Source organism: Xiphophorus couchianus, chromosome 16 (genome assembly GCF_001444195.1).
Source record: "Xiphophorus couchianus chromosome 16, X_couchianus-1.0, whole genome shotgun sequence".
NCBI classification, from domain to species: domain Eukaryota; kingdom Metazoa; phylum Chordata; class Actinopteri; order Cyprinodontiformes; family Poeciliidae; genus Xiphophorus; species Xiphophorus couchianus.
In genome coordinates, this window is record NC_040243.1 from 18,479,258 (window position 1) to 18,506,571 (window position 27,314).

Here is a 27,314-nt window from a genome sequence, read left to right on the forward strand (position 1 = left end):
GAAAAATCCAAGTTGACCCACAGCAGTGATTAGTTGTGCGAATTTAAAGGTTTCAGAGTTTCAACTCCCATTTTACTGCTGCAAAAATAAAAACTTCTGAAACGTTCAGACAGCTACATGCTAAAGTTTAGGGCTGAAACAATCGGATTTATTGTGATTAATCGATTGTTGAAAATATCAAATAATTTAGCAGTTGTTTATGGCTTTCTTTTTCTTTTTTTAAGACAAAATGTAATTTGTTGAAAGAGCAACATGGAGAAATTAAGTCAAAACTATGCATTGCATTTTAAAGTAAAAAAAACAAAACGACTTTGTATGTGCAGTCTGACAAAATAGCAAGTTGAGCTTTTCACATATTGTTGCTAAAAGTTATTTTTATTTTTTTGCTGCAGACACAAATGATCAATTGTTCACTGAAGGAATAAAATGTTTATTTTCTTGTTGAAAGGGAACTCAAATTTTTTGCATTATATGTGATGCTAGTATTAAAGAAACTTTTTTACACTAGAAATATAGTATAAAAATGTTTATACTAGTTTAAAAAAAACTGAAGATTGTTTGAGTAATTGATTACTCAGACAATGATTAGTTGCAGCCCTTCTACAGTTAAGTCTAAAATTATTCGTAGTAAATATTAGGCAAAGAGCCTTTCCAAACTCAAAGACTTGAAGCTCATCACCCAAAAAAAACGGTGACATGCAAAAAGTTGCTGAGCATTTATAGTCCACAACGGAATTTTTTTTTCTTTCTTTTTGTTAAATTGTAAACAAAAACAGTTAAATTTGCTCATCCTCCGTTCTCACTGCCAGACAAACTTCTTGGTTGAATGAAGGTCATTTTAAATCTTAACCTTACTGGGCTGTGAATACGTTTTGGCCTCATTATATCGTCTTCAGTCGTGGCAAGATTTCTAATGAAATGCAGAGGGTTCAGCTTCAACCGGCTCGGGTAAGCTGGGAGGAACAAAACGTCAGCCTCCAGGCATGTTGACAAAGTAATTGTTCTTGGTTAAAATAACATGACGCAAGTTATTTTTGTACTAAACATCAGCCTGAAATTGACACAATGGTCTTTTTTTTTTTTTTTATTGTATAATCTTGTAGAAACTGCAATTTATTAGATATCACAATTCAACCAAACTATATATGTATAGTAGGGGAAAATTTTCTATTCGTTTCTATGCGTCTCGTTTGTGTGAATTACGGTAAGAAATCGCAACAGCTTCATAAATAATACATATTTTCTCCAATAAAAGTTGTATTCGTTGCAGCTTGACATGTTAAAGTTGCTTTTCAACTTGTATTATTAATAGCAGTATTACTACTTATATTTATTCATACTTGGATACTTAGAGCTACATAAGCAACGATTTCCACCCATTTCCAGCAACAACAGTTATGCAGCCCAGACTACATGGATGAATTTATACATTTATTTCTGATACTTTCCCTGCAGTGTTTCTCTTCAGTGTGATGAATCCTGCATGTATTCCGGAAAGACAAAAAAAAGAAAAAAGAAACTTTTGCACAAGTGCAAACTCATATGTTGCTTAAAACTCAAATCATTTTGTTTAGCGTATTATTTTTATTTCTTTTCTGACAGGTCTTGTTGCTCATTTTTACTGTTTTCCATGTCATCGTCTGCTCTTTATTTCACACACTTGTGATGTCCATTCTTCTGTAGTTGATCTCAAAGTCACAGATCACTCGGGTTTTTTTATGAGAATTTGAGGAGGATACAATTCTAGGAAACTTAAAAGCAACTTGTTTTCCTGAACAATGTACATTTTTCATGGTATCTTAGAAACGGTCAGTAGCTGCATTTCCACGTTTAGTGTGTCCACTATTGTGAAAAATCATTGCTTAGCATGTAAAAGTGCCTCTCTTGCTTGTAAAATCTACCAGATTGTAATGACATCCCATCAGATTCAGTCTTGAACTCTGACCTTTCCAAAACTTTTAATTTTCCTCTCGCATTTTTCCCCTTAATTTGAATGTTGAAATTTAGGTTCAGTCCGTCCAGATCATGATTCTGCCTCCGCTGTTTGTTTGTCGGTGCTCTTTTGGAGACACTCAGTGTCATGTTTAAAGACGTGGGAGATCCCACCCCGACTCCCTGATGTTTTCCTTTAAAGAAAACACGTCTTTTCTTGTAATCCTCCTCTCTGGTCCAGACGTACGTAGAAAACAAAGCATCCACAGTGGAAATTCCTGCAGTTCTTCCTGTGTTGCCATCAGGTTCCCGGACCGGTTTCATTCCTCTCTTGTCATCAGCTTCAGAGGAACATGAAATGTTTTGTGAAGTACCTGCTGTCCCGTATCATCGCAATTATCTATGACTCTCCTCATTGTGCTGCTGCATAAAACACGATGTGAAGTTTTTTGGCTCTTGTTCTGACTGAAGTGTTAACACAATGTGTAATTAACGAAGTACAGCTCGAACCAGGAACTTTGATCAACGCCCAGGAAAGATGAAACAAGTTTTATTTGAATGTGCAAGATGATCACTGGCGAGAGAGCTACTTCAGAGTTGAGTGGACTTTTTATTTTTTTTGGGATCCCTCTCCTGACGGATACGTTTGTACAAAGCGGTCATTTTGATCCCGTGTGACCTCAGCCAGCGAGGATTTCACAGGATGAAATGTACAGAGAAAACCAACGCATGCACAGGGAAAACATGCAAAATCCATGCGGAAAGACCCCGGGCCGGGAATCGAACCCAGGACCTTCTTGCTGCAAGGCAACAGCTCTTCAGCTAGAATCATTACAATTATTTCTATAGGCTATACCACATACAGCAATAACGAAAGAGTGTTTTCAAAATCACAAGTTTACATAAGGAATCATTACTATGTCTTCAAACAACGAGGGAAAGCCCAGGATGATGTCATGACTTTGGAAACTTCCGGCAGGTTACATCTGAGTTAGCCGGAGCCATACCTGGAGCGCACTACTTTCTGGTTTGACACGGTGGGAAGGTAATAGTTGTAAAAGTAAGTATTTTTTAAAAAAGTAACATAGACATGACGGGAAGGAGGCACGTTCTGTGACCCAGAGAGAATTTAGTTTTGGTCCGAAATGTGCGAATAAACCCCAGAGTAAAAGCTAAAGACTTTGTGTCTATGCTGGCTGAAGCTGGTTAGGCCGAGTCATTGTCCACAGCGAACCGTTTCCGGTGTTACCCGGTCCCGACTTGGGCTGAAAGGCCGCCCAGCGAAGAAGAAGCCATTACTCCCAAGATAAGAAAAGCAACCAAGCTACTGGGAGAGCACGAACATTCCTCCAGTCATAAATTTCATCCTCTACCATCACCTGCATCCTTCAAAGGACGCACTCTGGGATTCCTCGACTTCCTGGTGTTGCACCAAAATATATCATCTCCACTAGTAAATCCCGTCTGAGAAAAAAAGAATATAAGAACGTAACATTGTTTGCTAAAAAAAAAGAAAATACCAAATTTATGCTCCCAAATAAGCAAACCAACAAGCGTTACAGAAAAAGTGTAACACTGATTAAACATGCTGGTGTAACACTTTATAAATAAATGCTCACTGAAACATAGCTGGAGGACATGTCATATATTTAGGTTTGTTTTTTTTTTTTTGTATTTTAATTGTATTTTTTTTTACATTTTTACCAGCTGGGTTGGGGACTGCAGTTGGAAATTAGCACATAGAGATAATTTCCTGGTACAGTGCATCTTTCCTCTTGTGGCTAATATATATTTTGTACATTGTCCCGGTTTCAAATAAATAAATCGTAATGTAAAAATCAGACCCAATGCAAAATAACAAGGCACATTTTACATCAAGGAAGTACAATTTCACTTCTGTGAGGATATACAAGCATGTTGTGAAGAAAAAAAGGAAAGGGGAATTACTATTAAGAAAAACTTTCCATTATTTATGTAAGACTTAGTGACCTCCAAGACGCCACACCTGGCCATAGTGACCTCTAGAGATTTTTTTAATGCACCGTACTGCTCACTGTTCATGGTGGCAAAATAAAACTAGGTCATTGTTCAAGCAGTGGCATGTGTGTCATGGCTTATAGGCAAATGCTGCTTCAACTACATTTATCTCAAATGGTTTGCTAACATGTAGAAGCAAAAGTGTCATGTGTGCTTTTCTTCAAAGTAATTATTTATTAGCAGATTGTTGTTTTTTGTTTTGTTTTGCCCTCTTTTGAAATAACTCATTGAATGTTGGAATTTTCACTCATGAAGGGAACATTTTCTTTGTGAGAATAAATTCACAGTACTGACAGTAAATTATTTACACAGGAACAAAAGCAGTTAGATCCTTTGAGTTTCAGCACCAGGATCCTCTGGAGTTTGTTTTGCTTTTTACATCATTCCATTGAGTTTCGGTTTCGAGTTGACTCCTGTGTTTCTGCTCTTTTGTTCCGTTCATTAGAGTTTTTCCCCTTTGCCTCCTTTCTGTTTTGATTCTGTGTTCAACAATGTTCTTCCCTTCTCCTCCTCCCTTCTTTATGGCTCCAGTAATCATCCCAGTTCCTCCTGGTGGTTCTGTTGTCTTCTCCGTGCTGCTAATTCTCATTTTCGTTGTTTTTTGTAGCTTAATTCTGGCTACCTTGTGCCTGTTTTTGATCTCCTACCAACAACAAGCACAGAAAGCGTGCTTCTAGAGTAAAAGATGAAACGATTTAAAGGTTCACTCTGAAAACATGAGATATTTCCAGCCTGTAAAGTTTGAACAAATTTACAGCCAGCAAGTTGACTTATGACTTTATTCGCTGTCATTAAAATCAATAGCACTGCAGCTTCATCAGCCTCACCTACGAGTTCTGGCTTTTATCCCAAACAGAGGCCGATAAAAAACGTAATCTCCCTACCAGAAACGGTTTGTCAAACATTTCACTTTGGTTCTAGTAGTCTCTTCGCATAGCTTCTGTGTTAATTTTTTTAAAAACCTGCACGTAAAAGGAAGGCTGTGTAACCTGTACAACTGGTACAGCCTGATCCCGACTAGCAGGAGAATGAAAGTCCACTCAGAGGTCCAAACATTGGCACCAGCCCACCTGAAGTGGATTTAAACGAACTTGCCCTGGAAGCAGCAAGGATGCAGAGAAAACCTAATCCTCACAGAACTTCTGAGAGAGGAAAGGGAAGAGTTTGGAACCAGAGGAGACTCTCATGTTTCTGACTGGACTTTTCCTCCCAAATCCAACGGCCTTCTTGGGTTTTCATACTTCCGAGGATGAGATTCTTTCCGGCCAAGTCCCAGAAACAAATAAGGAAGATGCTGCTTCGTGCATAATTTGCACCATTTGTCTGAGACAGATGTTTGCTCTTATGTGACAAACGTCGACTGTTTTCTCTTTTTTTATCTAATGTAATGGCAGGAGATGGAAAAAGGATAGGAGAGGAGGGAACAGAGAGAGACAGAGAGGAGAATAATTGCCGCTGATTTCCCTGAGAGCAGATCAGAGAAGCGTTGATTTTCAGTGTCAGCACTCCAAACAACACAGACAGATGTTTGCTCTCTGCAGACGCCTCCTGTAACAACTTCAAAGTATTTCCCCTCTCCCTAAACAAATCACGCCAGTGATTAGCCACCGCCAACGACTGGCCCATTTCCACATAGAGCTCTGCTTTTACTTTCAAGCAGCTGGTCTCCAGGGTGGAGACTGAACAGACCCACACACACGCACACATACACACACACACACACAGCATGCATGCTCATCTCCCCTCTGTGTCTGAAATCCTGAACCCCCTCCCCCCCCTGCTTATTGGTCATATTATTATAACTTTCAGCATTCATATCTCAACAACCTGGGTTGCTTAGTTCAAAAATCACCTACTGTTTTCACATGCATGGTTGCAAAATCCTACTATTGTTATTTAATCTAATAATCTGGCTTTTCCTGAACAATGCTAAAAACATTTTAACTGTTTGCAGAGACTTTCACTTTCACGGTTGACAAAAAGGCCGCACTGGCTGCTGAAGCGTCCCGTGTGTCTGCATGATGGGATGCGAGGAGGAAGTGACAAGGAGAGCAGCTGAAACGTGAGCCGTTAAATGTGAAGATGATGGAAGAAACACTCAAAACGATGTTATGGGTCAATTACTCCAAACTTTTCAGTCAAAATGTGGTTGAAAAAATTATTTAAAACAGATAGCTGATTCCTTTTTAGCTTTCGGGAATATTGAAATTATACTTTTTTTAAAAAACTGTAATTTTTTTATTTACAGTTTTTAAAAAACTGTAATTTTTTTACAGTATTTTTAAACTGTAAAAAATTGAGTTTAAATTTCACAGTTTAAAAACACTAATTTTTTTACCGTTTTTTTAAACTGTAAAATTACAATTTACAATTTAATTTAAATTAAACAATTTAATTTAAATTAACTTTGAATTAAATTACAGTTCAGATGAACTGAACTGTTGCTTTGTTCAGTTCACAGCAGCTGAACATTTTTCTGACCCGAACAAGAGGCCAGCAACTGACCTTTTGTTAGTTGCTGGCCTCATCTCTCTGATATAATTTCATTTCTTCTCTTGTTTTTATGTGTCCTCTTTTTTTTGATTACCATATTGCTATTGTACATGTGCAGCATTTCCATAGTGCGCACGCAGTCACACACACACACGCCCACACACACACATACACACACACACAGCCAAATAAACAAATAGACATCCAGTCTCATAACAAGTAGGCGTACACGGTGAGTGTCTTTATAAACTACTGGAGTGTTCAAACAATTAAAAAAGGAGCCAAAACACAATCTAAATGGAAATAACATAGAATAAAATAAATCAGTTTGTGCTTTGTGACATTATAAGGATGGCATTGCGCAAATTTAATAAGGGTGAGTGTGATGAGGAATGTTTGACTCAGATGAACAAAAGAAAAGTTGACAAGAAGAAAAAAAAGGAGCAATGAACAGAGTCTGCATGTGTGTGCTTATGAGCCTTGGTGCGTTCGGGTGTTAGTAAGCCGAGCCTCTAAGTGAACAAGCGGCCTTGGTGCTGATGTGGATTTACTGGGTCCTGTAAACAGGCTGAAGAGAGCCTCCATTGTTTCCAAAGCTAATGCTACAGACACACAGCTGAGGAACTCAATCCCATAATCCTCAATGCCTCTCTTTCCTCCTGGCTTTCGCAACTGTGTCGGCCTCCCGTGCTAAAAACAATCCGTTTCTGAAAGCAAGAGAGACGCTCACCTCTCCTGGTTCTTCTTCTTCTTACAGTCCGAAGTGATGCATGAAAACTTCAGGCGAAATCAGATGAGCATTGGGGAATTGCTCAGTGCACTTTTATATCAAACTATGATTACATGAATAAATATAAATCTACTCCCCTAGACATTATAACTAGCAGAACAACTGCTATCAACCAGTTGCAGGAAATCTGGCCCTCTTTGCTGCAGAATTGCTTCTGAATAAATATCACAGAATCTCATTCAGATTTAACTCTAGAATTTGACTAGGCCACTACAAAACACGGTGCATTTCCGGGTCAGTTTTCTGCTGCATAACCTAAGTGCACTTGACTTTAAGGTAACAACTTTTTTTTTTAATTATGACAAGCTGTCCAGATGCAACAGGACACACATCTTACAAATAATCATAATTATAAATACTTTGTCCCCAAATCAATTTCATCAATCAATTTGGTCAAATTGAATTGTGGTAGACAATTACAGGCTTATCAAGATCAACACAAAATAAATCACAAGTACATACAGGCCAGCTAGGCATTCCTTCAAACAAACTACATACGCGTCATATGATTAAGAGCTTAATAGTTTCCGAAAGAAATTAGAATTTTGATATTTTTTTTTAGTAAAAAGATGCTTGTTTGTAAATTGAAGAGATGTCTTACTACTACTCATATCATTATCGATTTATTTTAAAAGCTTTACACGTAATATATGTTAGCTAAAATGGAAGTGTTGCTATTTCGTGAAAAAGGTATTTAGCTGAATTAATTTGTAAAAATTCTATATGTTAAATTTAATATGCAGCATCCATTTATTAAAAAAAAAAAAGTTGTTAAACATATTTTTATAACAGTCTGTTTATAACCCAGTGGTTTCATTTATGGATTTTAACGCACCAGTCAGCTTTTTGAGCGGGCGCGCTCACGCTATCCGGCGCGCGCACGCAGCGGTGAGAACATGACGTCAGCCGCGTACGTGCTTAAGCCTGCCCGAAAATGTTCTCCCGTGTTGTTGAATTTCGAAGGAGCGCAGGACTTTGCGGTGAAATAATACAGTTTTGTCGGTGAGGAATAGCTAAGCGGACCACATGTTTCGCCGCTGAAGTCCCTCGCGGTTCCGTTTCTTGGCGAAGGTTGTGATTTCGGGCGACTCCGAGGGAAAGTTTGAGCTATCCTTTTTTTTTTTTCTCTCTCCCGGAGTGATGTCGAATCCTGGGAGTCGGAGAAACGGGTCCAGCATCAAAATCCGACTGACAGGTAAAAAAAAAAAAAAAAAAAACGAGCCAAAGAGAAAACGCTTACAGTGCTTGTTTTATCCAAAGCTAAATTGCCTTGTACACAAGCGTATACTGTAATATGTTGATGTAGTCAAACCGAACAAGTTTCTGCGGGGCTCTTGGTCTGTTCTTCACCCAAACATCCGGTTTTTGCGAGGTGAACAGCAGTTAAAGCCTAGCCTGTTAGCAAAAATGCTACCAAAATTGCCGATAGGACAGCCGAAAAGCTGTCTTTTGTTGTTTTTACGGCTGATTTACGCTTCTGTTCGCCTGTTTGCACGTTATTAGAGAGAGTGGCGACTGAAAGCCGTCCAGAAACTTTATTTACAGCCAACCGTCGCCTCTCAGTGTTAGCCCGCTGCTGTTAGCCTTTAGTAACACTGTAGTTACTGCTGACCGCTATAGCTGGTTAGCTACACCCTTTTTAAGGGGGTTGACCACCAGCAGGACCCGTCGCTTTTTTAGCTAATGCGACAAAATTAAAAGCATATAAAGCAAACGTTTCTCCGCATCCTCTGCGAAATCGATCTTTTTCGTGCAGATATGACATGCTAGCCTAGATAATACCAGTGTGTATCGATTGGCGTTTGGCTGCTGTGTCAGCTGCAGTTAGACTCATTGAACTTATCCCGACCCGGACGAGTTGGACACGTTTGCTCTCTGAGCATCACGTACTCAACGCACCAAGGATACATGTGTATATATATATATATTTTTTTTTCTCAGTTTTTGGGTCAGGATTTTCTTCGTAGGACTCTGTTTTTTTCTCCCACTTTTCTACGTGGACAGAGAGCAGGAGCAACGGTTTTTACTGTAGCTTAATGTAACGCCACTAGGCATCGAGGGGCCTCTATTCAAATGGAAATGACCTCCCTTTGCTGCCTGGCTCACTGTTTCCCTTCTGCTCAATTTACAACGGGACATGCAGGCACCACAGGTTCATTTTGTACAGTTTTATGTTTTATTTTAAATTTTTTGGTTTAGAGTTGCTAGTGTATCAATAATGTGTTCACGTGAAAACCTGTTTTAACCTTTATTTTTCTGCATGGCTTTGCTTTTTGCCGAGCAGGATTTCAAAGCCGGTAGAGCAGCAGAAACATCCTTCCCAAATTAAAGACTCATCTTTCCACATTCCGGATTTCACAAAACTCCGAAATGTCTTTTCAGTTCATCTGCTCAGGCACATAATAGACCAGGTTACTGCTGCATTTTGTTAATGTGGAAACAACTGATGCCAGTCATTCAACTGATCAGTTCATTTAATGCTACTGGTTAGAGCTATGCAGTGAAATCTGTACGTAAATGACACATGTGGTGACAAACCACGTGATCTCGCTCCCTCTGTTATCTTTTTGTATCTGAAAGCAACCTATTCTACTCATGTACTTTAATAAGCAATGAAGATAATGTAACAAAATGACATTTGTGTACCTGTATCCCAGAACAGCTAAGCAAAAAATATGTCTGATTGGATCAAACACTCCATTGAAGCGAAGCGTTGTTCTGATCAGGTTATTTTAGGTGCTTTAATTGTTTTGCCTCGACTCCATCCAAAGAAGTTCAGGAAGATCCAAATAGATCTTATCAGAAAGTTGTGGCTCAGATGATTCGCTGTGAAAACAAAGCAGAGAACGTGTGTGTGGGTTTGTGAAAGGCACGTCGCTCATTATTTCAACATGGATGCAGAGGTTATTGCCCCCCTCCGAGTGTGTCCCGCCCCCCCAGGTATGACTGGAATCCTAATTGGGCGAGGAATGCGCGCTGAGCCAATGGGCCGACTATGCTGTCGGCCAGCTCTGTTTAGTCTGACAGACTGAACGATTGTTTGGCCTACATCAGAGAAGCCTGTGTGTCTGTGACAGGGAGTCTGGCTCTGGGTCACACTTCAGAGCGCCCTCAGTGTGTTTATGCAGGCTTCTATTTAGCCAGACAGAATGTAGTTGTTGTATTTGATGGGTACCGTACAATAACCCTCGGGAACAAGCATTAAATTAGTGGTTTCACGAAGATTTCTGCGAAGATGTCGGTACGACGCGAACGAGCGCAGCATTTAGACCTGGCAGGTTTCCAGTCGTCTGCAGCTAGGAGCTTAAATAAAGCGCAGACGGCCGATGGAGGAAGCAAATGTGCAATTTTTTCCCCCTTGTTTTAGTCAAAACTTGGGTTTTCTTTAAACAAAATTCAAATTTCCATAAATGCCTCAACACGATGGATCAATATTGAAAACACACGCTGCCCCACTGCAATCCAAAATAGAAGCAAACTATTTTTGCTTCTAATCAATTCATTAGATATTAGAAAATATCTAATGAATTGAATTACTTTAATCACAGGACCATTTAATCTTTCATATTCTATGTAGTTTTTCTCACAAGACTTTCCTGTCAGACAAACTTTGAGTTGCGCTCAGACATCTTCTTTCCGTTCTGTAACTGGAAGCAGATGAAGCTATTGCTAATTAGTTGCTAATAAACCACTGCTAGCTAGCTGTTTTGCATCTTTCATGGGTAAGAGTAGTTTATCACAATGTTGGTCTTTACCTGGCTCACTTCTATCGCCAAACTCATACGATGCTACATTCATTCTGGGAAAAACCTTGGCACTACTATGGGAAATATGTGACTCTTTTGTACATTTCTGTCATGACACGTGTCTTAAATTTCATTCATAATGGTCTTAAAAAGGTCTTAAATTTGCGTTGGTGAAACTTGCACAAACCCTGTGTTTTATAGCATTTACCTTTGTGAAATTGTAACCACAGAACAGCTTTTGAAGTCTGCATAGTCAAAGCTAAACAATGAACCATTTCCAGGAAACCAACTCATGTTCTAAGCACTTTCCTGTTACTCACTAACTATTAAGTGGGTACTGTCGAGGGACCACAAACCCTTCATTCTGCAAGTGGCCAGTGTTGTCTGTTTTTCTCTGGCTGTTGCGATTGGAGTTGGTATTTGGGTCCTGGAATTACTACTTCCTCATTTCACGTAGCAGTCACATGATCAAGCTCTTAGACGTGCCGTCAGCCCTTTTTTTGTTGATGCCACCGAGGATCCCCACCAGTGAATAAACCATCGCTGATCATGCACTCAGTTTATTAAACTGAGCTGCTGCTGGTGCTGCTTTAGGTGAGGTTATGTCATAGCGTTGCTGCAGATTATTGAATATGATTACATAGTACCTCTGGGTTTTAATTTGTTAAAATGATGGCTCCTTTTAGAGCTCTCTGTTAGATAATCTGGATACAAAATAATGTTAGAAACTGAATTAATGAGACATTTAAAAAAATGCATGGAAGTTTGGGAAATTAATATAATAGGTGTTCTGTTCTGCCAAAAATAAAGGGATAAACAAACATTAAATCACAAAAATGTATAAGTTTAGTCATACGTTTTTAGCCAGTTGTAAAAATAGATATATAGAGGACAACTATGCACTTGTTTTTGGAAAAAAACACAATACTTCAACAGTTTCTCATTGTTTAAGCAGAGATTTGGCAAAAAAAATATGTTTTAAGACTAAAGAAATAAAACAATCAACTTCCCCAAACTAGGAAATTTCATGATCTTGTTTTAATTTATTGCAGACCTTTTTATTTTTCAAAACTGATGTGAAACACAAGGAAGTGATATGACTGATAACTCCTGAATTAGCACACAATAGTTGTGATATAAAACTTATAATGCTGTAACTCGATGATCTTTCTGGTTGTTTGGTGGGTGGATTAGTAATACGGAGCAATTTGTCTGAAATTAAGGTGACATTTCTAAAGCAGCTTTCTTTTACATCATGGTAGAGATGAGTCAAAGTTTTGTAATCAGTGTGATCTGTGTTTTTATTAAAGATTCAACCTGACAATAAAGACTTTAGACAATTCTGAATTATCTTCAACAACTACAACATAAGGAGACATTCAAGTTCACATTTTTAGTCTTGTTGCTGGTAGCAGTGATTAATTTATTACATTTGAGACAAATGTGACAGCATGTTGTGTGCCTAAAAGACGAATGGCTGTAAATTGGAGTTTACAGTCTTAAAACAAACAGAAAGGGCTTATTCATTTCCAACAAAGTTTATGAAGGGCAGCGAGTGAGAGCTTAAAAAAGATAAAACGAAGCAACTTGTTTACTTTCAGCCTTCCTGTTGTCTGCTGAAATCTCACTCCGTTTAAAAAGCAGCGAATGCCCTTCACAGAACACATTTCTGATTCCTCTGGCTGGATTTTCAAACACCTTGCTGAAAATGGCTAACTTTAAGTCTCTGTTACTCATTAAGGACCTTAACAACTATGATAGTTGCTGTTACCCTGGTCTGTTAGGCACGGTGCATTCACTAATCAAAAATAAAGATAGGATTTTTAAGTTTCTTACAGACTGAAGTTAGGGCGATGAAGCAGGAAGTTGTCAGATTTCAGTCACCAGACGATTTAATGGCTTGTCTCTAGAGTTGGGCGATTAATTCATTTGATAGAATAGTGAAAATTTTCTGTTCACTGAAGATTCACTTTTTGGAAAATTAAGATTTTCTTTCACTAATGCACTTCTCGGGTTTCCAGCACGATGTTAAGAACTACCGTCTTGTTTGACAAGATTGTAGTTATTTTGACTTTGAATTCAGTTGAACTCAAGGAAGGAATTATTAAAATAAAAGCCAGTTTTTAAAGATATTTTCTCTCATTTGTATTTTTCAGGGAAAAGGAGTGAGGAAAAATATAGACTAAAATCAGAAATTTAATTTGGCAAAAAAACAAAAGCCATATCGCCCAGGGCTTAGCAAGGTTTCCCCCAGAAAACTTGTAGTAATGGACCACTCATCATCGGTTCAAGGGCCACAATAGACCTGTGCCCCACACTTTGGACACCCCTGTGTTAAAGGGTGGCCAAAGTGTGTGATCATAAAAAAGAAGACGGTTGTGTAAGAGGAAAATGTACACAATTATTCTCAAAATGGAGAGTTTGACTGTTACACTTCATTTTAGCATTGATTTATAATATTTTATTTTGTTTTATTTTTGATTTTGAGAAATCACTCGCACCCCAAAGCAGTCCTTCAATTTAGTTTGACTTCAGCCTGAGTGGAACCTTTTTGCTTGTTTTTTTGCCCCCCTCTGCTTTTACCTCTTAACTTTAAAGCCAATAATGCAATGAACTAAATTGGCAGTGAGGGAAATCGGGCACCAGCTGAGCTGTCTGTGTCTCGGCCATCGGTTACCTTGGCAGCATGGGAAATTTCCCGAGACGCTGCGAAGGGGGTCCGTCACACATTCAGCGCCGCTAAGGAGGTGGTCAAGTAGCCTAAGAGAGGGGGGGGAAACAAAGCCGGATGTTGAAATCAGAGCTGTCCTCTGTTTGTGGCGAGGGAGCGGAAGTGCAGATGGAGTGGAGAGAATGGTTTTCCTGGACTGTCTGGATGAAAGAGGAGTCAGGGATCAGCCTCCCTGTTCTTTTCCTCTCCGTCTCTCTCTCTGTCTCGGTGCCCGACGAAAAGATGAGATCTCGGTGTGGAATGCGTGAGTCAGGCAGAGGAGCACTGAAAGAGGTCTGCGTGGGGAAAGAGGGAAGGATATCCTGTCAGCATTCTCCATGGCTGGATCACAGGAAGTAGGACCCGGCTGAGCCTGACACATGTTTGCCACAAGTTGCCACATCCTAAACCACCGACTGCCTTACTCACCGCCTGGGAGGGGGGAAGAGGCCTGACGGGTTTTAAATCTACTTGAAGTGATGTTTTTATTGATTAGTCATATTAATCCCTAACAGGCTTCATTCACTTATCTTTGCTGGTTAGAGGAAGTACGGGATACTTCTGTTTTTATCTAATCACCATTTTTACACATTTTTGTGGAAATTGTGTTGAGAAATATGTGTAGATGCTTTTTATTATTTAATGGTCTCTCTTATTGAATAGATTGTCATGGTATGATTACTTTAAGTAGAAATTCAGTAGTAAAATATGGAGAAAATGATGAAATTGGTTTCATATAAAGCAGAATTATTTGAAAACAGAAATATTTAAAGCAGCTATTCAACATATTGCTTACTAAGCTTGTAACATGGCTAAGCCTGGATGATATGGCTAAAAAGCACATTATGATATAATCGTTTCATATCAGTCGATATTGATAATTGTAGATTAGTTTTTTGGTTTCAATATCTGAAATGCTGCTAAACTGGCGATGTGACCTTTCCCGTTTTATCCATAGTTTTAACTCCACACCATTATTTATTTATTTTCTTTTAATATCAGAGTAGAAAGTACATGGTGTAATACATTACATCATTGAAGGGGGGGGGGTCATGGAACTAACAAAGAAAAGAAACAAGTTATTGTGTTTAAAAAAAAGCATTTTTAATTTTTAAGCAGTTATGAGGTACATAACATGAAACTGTTGCACAATTTACTCAACAGGTTGTTGCTAGGTAGCCAAAGAGTGAGTGAGTTAAGATGCCACCAACCTTGCTTAACTCGCTTCAGAGGTTGAGCCGCTAAAGTATTTCTTATGCCTACATCCCCCAGAATGCTTTGCATTTCTGGCTCACTGTTCAGTAAAATGATTGAACATTCTGTCATGTATTATCTATTACTATTGAACATGTCTATCACGGTGTGTATTGTTATTAATTTATTGTTCCTAGCCATGGAATAATTGGCTGTTAGATGTTAAACTTTTCTGTGGTTTTGCTCTTTATCAAAAAGCATAAGCTAATTCAATTTCTGATTTTAATTTAATTCCCTCACTTAAAAAAAAAAATGGAAATGACAGAATATATGTATTTTTTTTTAAATCATTCTTTCTTTAAGTTGACTTGAATTTGGAGTTGATGTAAATAGAAAGTGTAAAACACGCTTAGTGAAACAAGATGGTAGCTCCTGGATGGGCTGACATCACTCTGAACTATGGAAACCCAAGGAACACATTGGTGTAGAAAAAATAAATAAAATATTTTCCTAAAAGAAAGTCTCCAAAAACATCAAATTCAGTAAAATAGATTTATCGCCCAGCCTTAACTCCTAAACAACAAAATTTGTCATTCTTATAAGTGAGTAGCCATTTTTCAGCTACCTGAAATTATACCAGTTAGAGTACTGTTGTCTGCAACAAGTTTTTTATTATTTTAATTGTGATACACTATAAAATTAATACCCACTCTATTTATTTTCAGTTTTAACCTTTTTTTTTTTTGCAGTTTTGCTCTTAATAACATAATAGTTCAACACTTTCTCTTGTAACTTTTTAAAACTTCCTTGTTACTATATTAATTACTCTAGTCACACAGTTTAAAAAACATCTTTATTTCTTTTGTTAGTGGAGATCACAGTTGCTTTGGGTATTTATTGTTGTTTGTTTTTTTTAGCTCATTAATATATGTTTATATGTATCCTCTGGCTATGTGAGCATGTCTAAAGTGTCACCAATACAACAGAAAGTATTAATTACATCGTAAGTCGGTGTGTAAACACATCATGTTGTGATTACAAGCTACTGCATGTTTGTGGAGTATTGAGAGCAGAAGACCAGCTCTGTTTTCCAACATGTTTACTGCATGGCTAACATTAGCTGCGGCTCACACCTGAGCTAAATTGAAGTGACTGTGTCATCCGCGCGCTGCATAAACAGGAGAATTCATGTTGACATGCAGCTTGAGAAAACTTTGAGACAGAGTGGGCAGCCTCATCTCAACAGCGGCATGCATTATCCTGCTCACCCAGTTCTGCAGCTCATCAGTATTCTCTGGCATTCATATTTTATCCTAAACTACATTCTTCCTCCTCAGAGTGTTTGTTATGCGTCAGAATTTATTAGAGCTGCCTACACAGTAAGATTAGCCTCATGCTTATGCCTTTTTTTCCCCCCTTGCAGTATTATGTGCCAAGAACCTCGCAAAGAAAGACTTCTTTCGTAAGTATTGCTGTGGCATTTTCCATTAGTCTACTGTAGTAACAATTGGTACACAGAGCAGCGTTTTGGTGACGTCTTGTGTGCGTGCAGGCCTACCGGATCCTTTCGCTAAGGTGGTAGTAGACGGATCGGGTCAATGCCACTCCACAGACACAGTCAAGAGCACACTGGATCCCAAGTGGAATCAGCACTATGACCTGTAAGCCTCCTGGCGACCCCTCACCTCCCACATGCCTAGGTTTTAAATTCAGGCGGCGGTGGCGTAAAGAAACCTGACGAGTTCCTCGCTTTTGCAGCTACATCGGGAAGACGGACTCGATCACCATCAGCATATGGAACCACAAGAAGATCCACAAGCGGCAGGGGGCGGGGTTTTTGGGCTGCATACGACTGCTTTCCAACGCCATCAGCAGGCTAAAAGACACAGGATGTAATTTAGATTTTTTTTTTTCTTCTCTAAATGATTTTATTTTTAACCCTATTTGCATCTGGTGCATTCATTCTGACTTTCCTCCCTCCAGACCAGCGCCTAGATCTTTGCAAGCTGAACCCCTCTGACAGTGACGCAGTGAGGGGGCAGATCGTAGGTGAGGATGGACACACTGATAAGCTATCTCTGTTTCCACTTGCCGTTTTTTTTTTCTTCTCTATCTTTGTCTCCGGGCAAATGTTCAGCTGCAAGAATGTTAACAAAACCCAGAAAGAGCGCACACATCGCACTCGTTTCAGTCTGGAAACCTCATCCCCGTAGAAGGACTTAAGTAATCTGCATACCAAAAGATTTGAATGTCATTAAAAGTTTATTTCGTTCAATAACGTCACACTTATTTCTGTTCATTTTGATTACTCTGTCATACAGACTTAAACCCAAAATCCACTCTTATCAGGAAATGAATAATATTACATTAGAACAATAAAAAAAAGCATTTTTTATTGCGAAATGGCAGCGTATAGAAAAATATGTCCATGTGCTCGACTGTAGCTTTCTGCCAGCAGTCAGTTTCTTTAGCATTGACCCTCTTCGGCTTCCTCTCCTCGTCGGGGTGTCAGTGACCGTCTGCTCCACATCTGTGAAGTCAGCAGTTATCCCGTCCCTTTATAGACCATAAAATAACACATCTACACATTTAGAAGTCATTAAGTTATAACGATCAAGGCTTAAAGAAATAAATTCTACATCGACCAATGTGGACCTCTATAACACCAGTTTCACTTTTTAATTGAATCAGTTAAAAATGTTTCATCATAATTTATTGTAGAACGCATAGAGAAGCCGCCATTTTGCTGATAATGCTGATTTGCTGATTTTGCTGACATGTTCTTCCAAACTGGAATTCACTCGCAGAAGACCCGAAGCAGTGTTTAAAAATAAAATCAAGAAGTTAGTTTTTAATTTAGCTGATTTCTAAGATCCTGTTAACATGTTAGATTATCTTTCTGATTGACTTTTAAATGAAAATTTATTCTGAGTGTAAGAAGAAATTCAATTGAAAACTTTTTTTTTTAATTAGACATTTTTATATTTTTATGGATGCTTAGTTGGTTTGGAATTTTCCAACTTTATTTGCATTTATGTGAATGAATTGTTTGTTTTCAATGTTTTTTTTTAAATCATTAAAATATTTGTAAATACATTTTACTTCAGTCTAATTCCTACTTTTCTTTAAACCCAGTTTTATATTTTTATTCCTGTGTTTTTATTGGCCATAAAGATGGAAAACCGACGTTTCTTCCTCCACCATCCACATTGACAGATTCAAACATCTATGAATGTATTTTTTATTTTTTTCTTCATACATTTTGGCAGTTTTATCTGTTTCGTTTTGTTTTTTCTTTATCTTGTATGGCACTTTATATATTTGGTATGAAAGGCACTGAATAATTACATCCTGACTTATTGATTCTGTCCGATGTCGACATATTTCCTGTTTGTAGTGAGCTTACAGACGCGGGACCGCATTGGCAGCGGTGGTCCTGTAGTGGACTGCAGAGGACTGTTGGAAAACGATGGGTGAGTGCATCTCCAGACTTTTATAACTTTAACGTTATTACAGTTAAATATCACGTTTAGACTTCTGAGCTTTGTGCGTAACTCCTCAGACCTGTTTTCGAGGGCTGCTTCAGCGAAGAGCCGCTGCCCTACTCCGACCCCACCGGCGCCGCGGGCGGCGGGAACTGTCGGCTGGACTCACCGGGTCAGGAGGGCCGTCTGCAGACTCTGCGAATCAGAGGGCCGGACTCCAGAGGTCATGGCCACACCCCTCAGAACAGACCTCACGGGCATCAACCGCCTGATCTGCCAGAGGGATACGGTCCGTTCTCAAACACATTTATCAGCCATCTAAATTTGAAACGGCCACGAATAACATTGTTTCCTTATTGTAACAGAGCAACGAACAACTGTGCAAGGCCAGGTGTACTTCCTTCACACACAGACAGGTGTCAGCACCTGGCACGACCCTCGGATACCACGGTAGGATTACTCACTGGTTATAGTCAAACACAGCTTGAAAATAAGGAAAATCTTTAAGAAATTACACTGAAAATTATACTTTACACTTGAGCAATTATGTTTCTTTGTACAAAATCTGGTGTTCTGTTTGTAGGAATGAATAGTTATACATTTAAATTGATAAACAGTCAGAGAAAAGAAGAATAATGCTGAAAAGTCTGAATAAGTATAGAGAAAATAAAAACTGAGCATGAAATTATTGATTGTTTTTTCAGATTTTTGTGGTCATCAAAAAATTCAAAGATCTTAGTTTCTGAAAAATAAATAGTTTTTCAGATTGATTTGTACTTAAATGTTTCATCACAGCTGTGACAACGTTTTAGTTTTTGATTTTCAGACTTAAGAACCCGTAAGTGAATGCTCACATTTCAACAAAACAACTATTAGCCCTGTAGTTCCTCTGAGATTCAACTTTAACCTGTACTTGTTGTTCTGAAAGCTGCTGTGGTTTAAATACCAAACATATTTGGCACATTGTGCATATTTACATCAGATTAAAGGTAGCAGAAATGCTGAACTGCATTTAAAGAATCTGCATGGCGTGTCCCAGTCCTCATTTGAGGAATTTTTAATTTTTGAAATGAGCTTGGTCCAAAACAAGAATTATAAACATAAAAATTCTGACTTGGGGAATATTTTGTGCTCACATGTATTGAATGTAGTAAAACCCGAATGTAAAATCTAGAAGTTTGAGTCAGAAAACGTCTGAGAAAATGTTCTGCCACGTCCTCTGATTCTGGAGTAGGGATCTGGCCAGCGTGAGCTGCGAGGAACTCGGCCCGCTGCCAGTGGGGTGGGAGGTCCGAAGCACCGTGTCCGGCCGCATCTACTTTGTGGACCACAACAACCGGACCACGCAGTTCACAGACCCCCGTCTGCACAACATCATCAGGTGTGTGTCTGATCCAGGAACACTCCAGATTTCTCCCGACTGCAGACTCGGCCCGCTTTAGGGTGGCAGACTCCTGCAGCACGTCCTTAATTAGTGGATTTTAGTCTGATTTGTTCTTAGCCTGATCTGACACCGACGTAAAGCTACACCCAGTCTGGCCCCGGACGTGACCTACTAACGGTCATCAGCTCCGTTAACACTGCAGGGAAGTGTGATTTACAGAAACGCTGGCTTACGGGAGATTTAGCTCGGCGCGCGGTGTCTAATCCTGTCTGCTCTCCTGGCCTGCCGCCGTCTCACCCACCTCTCGCTTCTTCCGCTCTCTCCAGCCACCAATCCCAAGTGAAGGAGACGTCCCAGGCCCCGCCGATGGATGTCGGGGTGGACGAGGGGGGAGGCGGAGGGATTGGCGGGGGCGGAGGAGGAGACGGAGACATGGCGGTGCGCTACGAGCGAGACCTGGTGCATAAGCTGAAGCTGCTGCGCCACGAGCTGTCGCTGCAGCAACCTCAAGCGGGACATTGTCGCATTGAGGTGTCCCGAGAGGAGATCTTTGAGGTAAGGAGGAACAAAAAGGTAATATACCACTGGACTGCATCATTTTTGTTTCTGATTCCAACAAAAAAACAATAAATATATATTAAAAACAGCTTGCTAAATGCATGTAAAAGTGCAAAACAACATGTTTTTATCACCTTTTTTTCCCCCATGAAATGTGTTTCTTTTCCCCTACACATCAAAAACACTAAATCTTACCAAGTATTTTTGGCCTAGTTTCTAATTTATAATATCTTGGCACAATTAAAATAGAACAAAACTAACTTACAAGTAACCTTTCAGCAAGATAAAGGAGCTTGTTTTAAGTCAATAATTCGTTAATAGTGATGAAAAAAAGGTACTAATTTCACATTTTTCCCATGTTATGAGTGAAACAATCTGCCAGTGGAGCTAGCAGTGTAGAAGATAGATACATGAAGTTGTCACAATCTTTTCTGGACACAAAAATGGCTTTAATATATTTTTTTTTAATCTGTTTTTTTATTTTTTATCCTCTTTGTTTTCTTTGAATTACTTATTTTTTCCCCGAAACGCCTCAGCGGAGAAACATTTTCAACCCTGATCCACTCAGCTGCTTATTATTCTACTGAGCTGAGAGGTTTTCAGATTGTAAACATGCCTCTGATTGGTGGATAGCCTCTGTGCAAAACCTTGTTTGTGTTGCATCACCGGCAAACAACAGCAGCTGCTGCTGCTGAAGCAATACCGACTCCAGAACCTTTTCCACTTTTTTGTGGCACAAACTTTAATATGTTTTATTGCAGTTTTATGTGATAGACAAACACAAAAAGTAGTTGTGAAGTAAAACAATGATACAAAGGGTGTTAAACAAGTTTCTCAAATAAAAATCTGTGACGTGGGTGTTTATTTAGCCCTTATCAAGGGGACTTTTCCACCAAACCGGATTCAGTGTTAAACTTAGCACCAGTTTGTTTTGTTTCCACTGAGAGAAACTGTGTCTGCCCCGAAGAAGCAGCGCTAACCCGCGTTATGGTCGGCAGGCGTGGAGCCGCGTTTGTCAGGAGAACGAGGCAAAACCGATGAACAACAGGCCAATCAAAACATTGAGTGTGCCATGTTTAAAACTCCTGAATTAAACAAAAAAACATTTAGCACTAGAATACATTAAACCACCAGGCTGCAGCACTAAATGTCGTATTCAACATTGTGCTTAACTCGGCTGATTAGGATTGTGACACGTTCACGGCCCAGGCTTGTTGTCTCAAACCGTTTCGGCAGACTTGTATGAGTTATTCAGGTTTGTGTGTGATCTGTATCCTGTCTGCGTTCCCAGGAGTCGTATCGACAGATAATGAAGATGAGGCCGAAGGACCTGAAGAAACGGCTGATGGTGAAGTTCAGAGGAGAGGAGGGCCTTGATTACGGAGGAGTGGCCAGGTGAGGGTGAAGGCTCTGAGTTGTTGTTTATTGTTGCTCTATTTCTTGTCTGTGCCACGTTTTATTAAAATGTGCAGCATATGTTTAATTAAGCAGAAGTGCTGATTCTTTTCAGCTAATCTGTTAAATATTTCCAGTCATTTACTTTCTCACAGAGGTAAAAATCATATCTAGTGAGAGAAACTGAAGGTTTTCCATTGTTATTTCCTTCCAGTTAGTATATTACTAAATAAATGTATTTAATAAAAATAATACCCACTTTAGGGCTGAAACAATTAATTGAATTAATTATGATTAATCGATTATTGAAATAATTGTCAACTACGATTAGTAGTCTATTAGTTGTTAATAGGAGTTTACAAAGATTTGCTGAAAGAACAACATACTTAGAGCAGTGATTAAACCAACGCTGTACAAAAACATAAACATTTTCGCATTTAAGATAATAAAAAAAAACTCTTTGTAAAAATGTTTTACCCAGAACTCCACAAGTGATAGTTTTTGCTTTATTTGATTCAAAATCTTAAACCAAAAAATCTCCTATAAATGCTATCTATTTCATATCAAAATAAATCAACAGATCAGTAGATAATATTTCTCTAGCTGCAGATGCATCCTTTGCCACAAATGATCAACATAACATACACTAAAGGAATGTTATTTCATTTTAAGCAATACATTTTTTATTCGAGAATGTAAATGAATTATTTGCGTCTTTTAATGTATTTCTAATATAGTGTTTTTAAAAAAAAGCTTTAAGTGGTTAAGTGGCCATTTTTTATCATGTTAATCATCAGAGTAACCTGACGATTACTAAAATAAACGTTAGTTGCAGCGTTAGCCCCCGTTGTAGCTTCCTTTAACTTGAATAGAACAGAAAATTCCTTTTATTTGTCCTTCAGTGGGAAAATTTCAGAGTATCAGTAAGAAATTCACAAGCACATGTATGAAGAATAAGCAATAATATCTGGTTCATTGTGTTTAAGTTCACTCGTTTAATGCTGAGTAACCTTGTCTCCAGGGAGTGGCTGTATCTGCTGTGTCATGAAATGTTGAACCCCTACTACGGCCTCTTCCAGTACTCCACTGACAATATCTACACACTACAGATCAACCCCGACTCCTCCATCAACCCTGTGAGTTCACTAATAACCCGCTTTACGTCGAGTTAATTATGGATCTCAAACTTTGGTTCACATTCCTTTCTCTCTCTTTTTCTAAGGACCACTTGTCCTATTTTCACTTTGTGGGCCGCGTGATGGGCCTGGCGGTCTTCCACAGTCACTACATCAATGGCAGCTTCACGCTGCCCTTCTACAAGCAGCTGCTAGGCAAACCCATCCAGCTCAACGACCTGGAGACCACGGACCCGGAGTTGCACAAGAGCCTCGTCTGGATATTGTGAGAACTTTGCCTAGATCGGCCCAAATAACCCACTGTGACTTTGAGTCACTTCCCTGTTTTTATTTCATATTTTACAGCCCAGTGTTCTCTTTATCGTGTGTGTGTGTGTGTGCAGGGAGAATGACATCACTTCTGTCCTGGATCACACTTTCTGCGTGGAGCACAATGCCTTTGGGAAGTTCTCCCAACATGAACTCAAACCTAACGGCAGAAATGTTCCCGTCACTGAGGAGAACAAGAAGGAATACGTTAGGTGGGCACAGATAACAAAACAAGGTGTTCAGAAATGCTTCCCAGTGTGGTGTGGGATGCTGACTTTGCTCGTGTTGGCTGTGTGTTGCAGACTTTATGTGAACTGGAGGTTCATGCGTGGGATTGAAGCCCAGTTTCTGGCTCTCCAGAAAGGATTCAGTGAGCTGATCCCACAGCACCTCCTCAAACCGTTCGACCACAAAGAGCTAGAGGTGCGCGCCTCTGAACGATAAACCTTCATTTGAGGGAAACCAGCTTAACCGACCAGGATTCTTCACATCTCGTTCCTGTTTTCAATCTCATAACATCCCGCTCTCTCCGTCCCATCCAGCTAATAATCGGCGGACTGGGGAAGATAGACCTGGCGGACTGGAAGGCCAACACCCGGCTGAAGCACTGCACCGGGGAGAGCAACGTGGTGCGGTGGTTCTGGCAGGCCGTGGAGGCCTTCAGCGAGGAGAGGAGAGGGCGCCTCCTGCAGTTCGTCACGGGCTCCACTCGGGTTCCCCTGCAGGGGTTCAAAGCGCTGCAGGGTGGGTCAGGCACCGGCACAGAGCCTCCACACAAAATCAACACTGCAGTCGTTTCATATCAACATTCGTTCATTTACTGCCAATAGGTTTGTTTTGTTTCACGTTAGGGCGGAAACAATTAATTGTGATTAATCGGTTATTGAAGTAATCATCAATTATTAATCATAGCTTGTGAGACAAACGGAAGGTTCTTGTCAATTCCTTCCAATCGGCATATTGCTAATTGAATATGTGCTGAATAAAATGGGGGGCTGAAACGATTAATCGTGATTAATGAATTATTTGAAATAATCAACTAATTTAGCAAATGATTAATCGTTAACTAGAGTATACAGATTCTAAAATATGCCATTTGCTGAAACAACAGCACTCTCAAAGCAGTATTTGGGGCAAAACTGTACAAAAAATATGAACATTTTGTAATTTAGATGTCAAAAATAAGGACAAAGATAAACCTGTAAATAAACCGCCTGCGTTTATACTGGTGTCTGATTTCAAACGACCAGCCAACCGTTTCCCATTGTAGAGCAGTGATAACTAGAATGTATGTGTGTAAGGCTCTACAGGTTCTGCAGGACCGAGGCTCTTCACCATCCACTTGATAGACGCCAACACAGAGAACCTACCGAAAGCTCACACGTGGTAAGACGCCTCGGGTCTCATTCATTCATTCATTCATTTATTAGAGTCTGACTTCCTGACGAATCCTTTTTCATCTCCAGTTTTAACAGAATAGACATCCCTCCCTACGAGTCCTACGAGAAACTTTACGAGAAGCTGCTGACAGCTGTGGAGGAGACGTGCGGCTTTGCCGTGGAGTGATGGCTCCGCCACAAGGACGAGGAGGACAACGCCGGTCACACTCGCTTGCACTTGCACACCCAACTATCTGACATTCGACATGTATGCACACACACGAACCGAACTCGAGGTGTACTCCGAGTATACCGAACAGCCAAGCATTACGAGAACACGCCGTCTCTTGCCACCTCTGTGCCGCCGGACTGCCTGCGGTTAAACGAGGAAGCGCAGCAGCAGCAGGAGGAGGAAGCAAAGGAGGAGGAGGAGAGGGAAGGGGATCAAAGGGGGGGGTGGGAATAAAAGAAAAAAAAAAGTATTTTAAAAAATTTTTCAAATATTTTCAAGAAGCATTTTTATCCTTCAGTTTTAACAAGCTATGATGTCACTCTTAAGAATGTGTAACCACGGCAAATTCGACTCGAGTCGCGCTCAAGTCTTCGGGCACAATCAGCCAATCGCGTACGAGCCTGCGAACTTTGAATTCGGGTGTGCGTTGAACAAGGCGGGGAGCGATGTTTTTTTTTTTTTTCTTTCTTTTTTTTCCTCCGTAACAAGCTGATTGATCGACTAGTATTCATGCTTCATGTTTAACCACTGTTGCGTGTCTTTGTGTCTCAGTCTGCATGTGAGAGAGTGGGATTTTTTTTTTTTTTGTATGCGTGTGTGCGTTTGCATGTGTGTCGAGCATGGCACTCTGTTATGCTGTAAAAATGATAAAATGAGCCTCCATTTAACTTTTTTTTTTTCCTCTTACGTTTGTACCTGCGACCACTCTGATCCTCTCTGATGTTTTTATTATTTATTACTAAATGATTACTGACCAAGCTGCTATATGCTCTGCAATGAGCCCTCACTAATTTCTTAATCGCAGCTCAACCTACTGGAGCTGAAGGGTCAATTCTCATGCAATTCAAGTCATCCACAAAGTGGATTTTTTTTATTTTTTTTTATTGAGTTTTGTTACTTTCAAACATCCATGTTACTGTGGGGGGGAGAAAATGCTCTCGTCGGTGTACAAAAGATGTTGGTGTTTTGAAAACACCGGGTTACATTTGCTGAAGTTACATTTCCCCTGCCACCCCCAACTGTAATTTGAGAAATAAAATTAATCCAAGGGTATGTCCAAGATTTTATCTTGTTTTTTATTTTTGGTGGGGTGGGGGGGGAGGGAGTTTGTTATTCGTAATCAAAACGAGCCTCAAGATGCAAAGAAGCCACTTCATTTGCAACATCTGTGCTTAAAAACAAAAGACCCCTTAAGCCTTTTTATACATGTCTTATCGCCTATATTGCCATGTTTTTATTCCTCCTAAACATGATTTTTTTTCTCTCTCTCTCTCTCTGTAGCCAGAACGTTTGGAAAACTAATCATCATCTTTAAGACCACAATGAATGAACTTTTGAACCATTTAAGCTCCACAGTAGAGAATGAAATCAAATTTTATTGAGCGAGAAGAAACATGCGGACGGGAGGGAAAGAGAGGAACGTTCCGTTGTAGATTGAAGACTGTTACGCAGTATTATTTTAATCTGCATTTTCTATGGTCTAATTTCACTGTGTAATGGATGCAAAAGTATTGTAACTTACAATGTACTAAACATTTATGAAAAAATACAATGTAAATAAGATTATATTAAAAGAAATTAAATTGAAAAATACAATCTGGCGTGTGTGCGTGTCGCCCTTTCTTTGCCGTTTCAGTTAGACAGACTTATAATGATGTGCTTAATGGTTGTAAGGATTGTTTTTGTAACAATTCAGAAAAATTATTCTTTACAATCCTGGAGAAGCTACAGAAAATCCCTAAAGAATGATGGAAAATTATATCTACTGCCTGCGGGAGCACTTATACACATAAATCTGAAAAGTGTGGCATGAAAGTCAAGGTAGCACGGGGTCCACGCATCTTTAAAATGTCTTAAGTTCATTATTAAGAGCTCTCCATTTTATACAAGTTAAATCAGCAAAACCAACACTTTTGGATGCATTCACCATCTCCACCCAACTGGCACGCACCTCACAAAGAATCAAGCGCACCCGTCTCTTTCACTGCTCAAGCTCAGCAGCCGAAGCTGTAGGTAACCTGGCACACCTGTGCTCACACACTGACCTGGACAGGACTCACAACACTGAAGCGCTCTCCAGATTGGAGTGTGGATCAGGTGCTTTTACTACTAAAATCTTCCCAAAACACCCGTTCTTTCTAACAAACTAAAATTACTAAAAACTACATTCCCGGATGATCTCTGAAACAATTCCCTTTTATCTGATTTACTTTAATTCCCATCTAAATTTCTAATTAACAAGGGGGGCACTTCCAAAGACCCTCTTTGACTTTAGTATTATCAGCCATCTTCTATGGTGCTTTCCGTTAAAACAGCAGCTACAGCTTAGATAAGCTAATCAGGAAGGCCAGCTCTATGCTAAAATGCCCACACAACCCAATGCAGGTGGTGGGAGACAGAAGGACTCTGGCTAAAGTAACATCACTATTGGACAACAAGGGTGTCAGCTCATCCTTAAAAAGTTTTGCATTTATATTGCTCAAATTTAGGCCTTAAAATGGTTTGAGTTCATTTTGTCCAAACTGGCTGCGCTT

At 39.6% G+C, this 27,314-nt stretch overlaps 1 protein-coding gene across 4 annotated transcripts; it reads left to right on the top strand.

Moving 5' to 3' along the window:
• The first annotated feature begins 8,150 nt into the window (after positions 1-8,150).
• smurf1 (SMAD specific E3 ubiquitin protein ligase 1) lies at positions 8,151-26,376 on the top strand. Of its 4 annotated transcripts, none has more exons than XM_028041902.1 (18): positions 8,151-8,447; positions 16,326-16,364; positions 16,455-16,563; positions 16,661-16,794; positions 16,886-16,951; positions 18,300-18,375; positions 18,465-18,676; positions 18,753-18,837; positions 19,619-19,768; positions 20,098-20,326; positions 21,621-21,724; positions 22,746-22,860; positions 22,947-23,125; positions 23,244-23,381; positions 23,472-23,592; positions 23,712-23,913; positions 24,471-24,555; positions 24,636-26,376. In XM_028041902.1, exons 1-18 carry the CDS (start codon positions 8,393-8,395, stop codon positions 24,733-24,735), a joined length of 2,199 nt encoding a protein of 732 aa, XP_027897703.1. In that variant the 5' UTR covers positions 8,151-8,392; the 3' UTR covers positions 24,736-26,376. The 4 variants fall into 4 exon arrangements, with proteins under 4 accessions (XP_027897703.1, XP_027897705.1, XP_027897704.1 ...); XM_028041904.1 differs by having other exon boundaries at positions 24,480-24,555; XM_028041903.1 differs by having other exon boundaries at positions 19,622-19,768.
• The last annotated feature ends 938 nt before the right edge of the window (positions 26,377-27,314 follow it).

Coding starts and splice junctions, on each gene's coding strand:
- smurf1 (XM_028041902.1), top strand. CDS start 8,393: ATGTCGAATCCTGGGAGTCGGAGAAACGGGTCCAGCATCAAAATCCGA. Junction 16,795..16,885: donor CAGGCTAAAAGACACAGGAT/GTAATTTAGATT, acceptor TCCTCCCTCCAG/ACCAGCGCCTAGATCTTTGC. Junction 22,861..22,946: donor CCGACTCCTCCATCAACCCT/GTGAGTTCACTA, acceptor TCTTTTTCTAAG/GACCACTTGTCCTATTTTCA.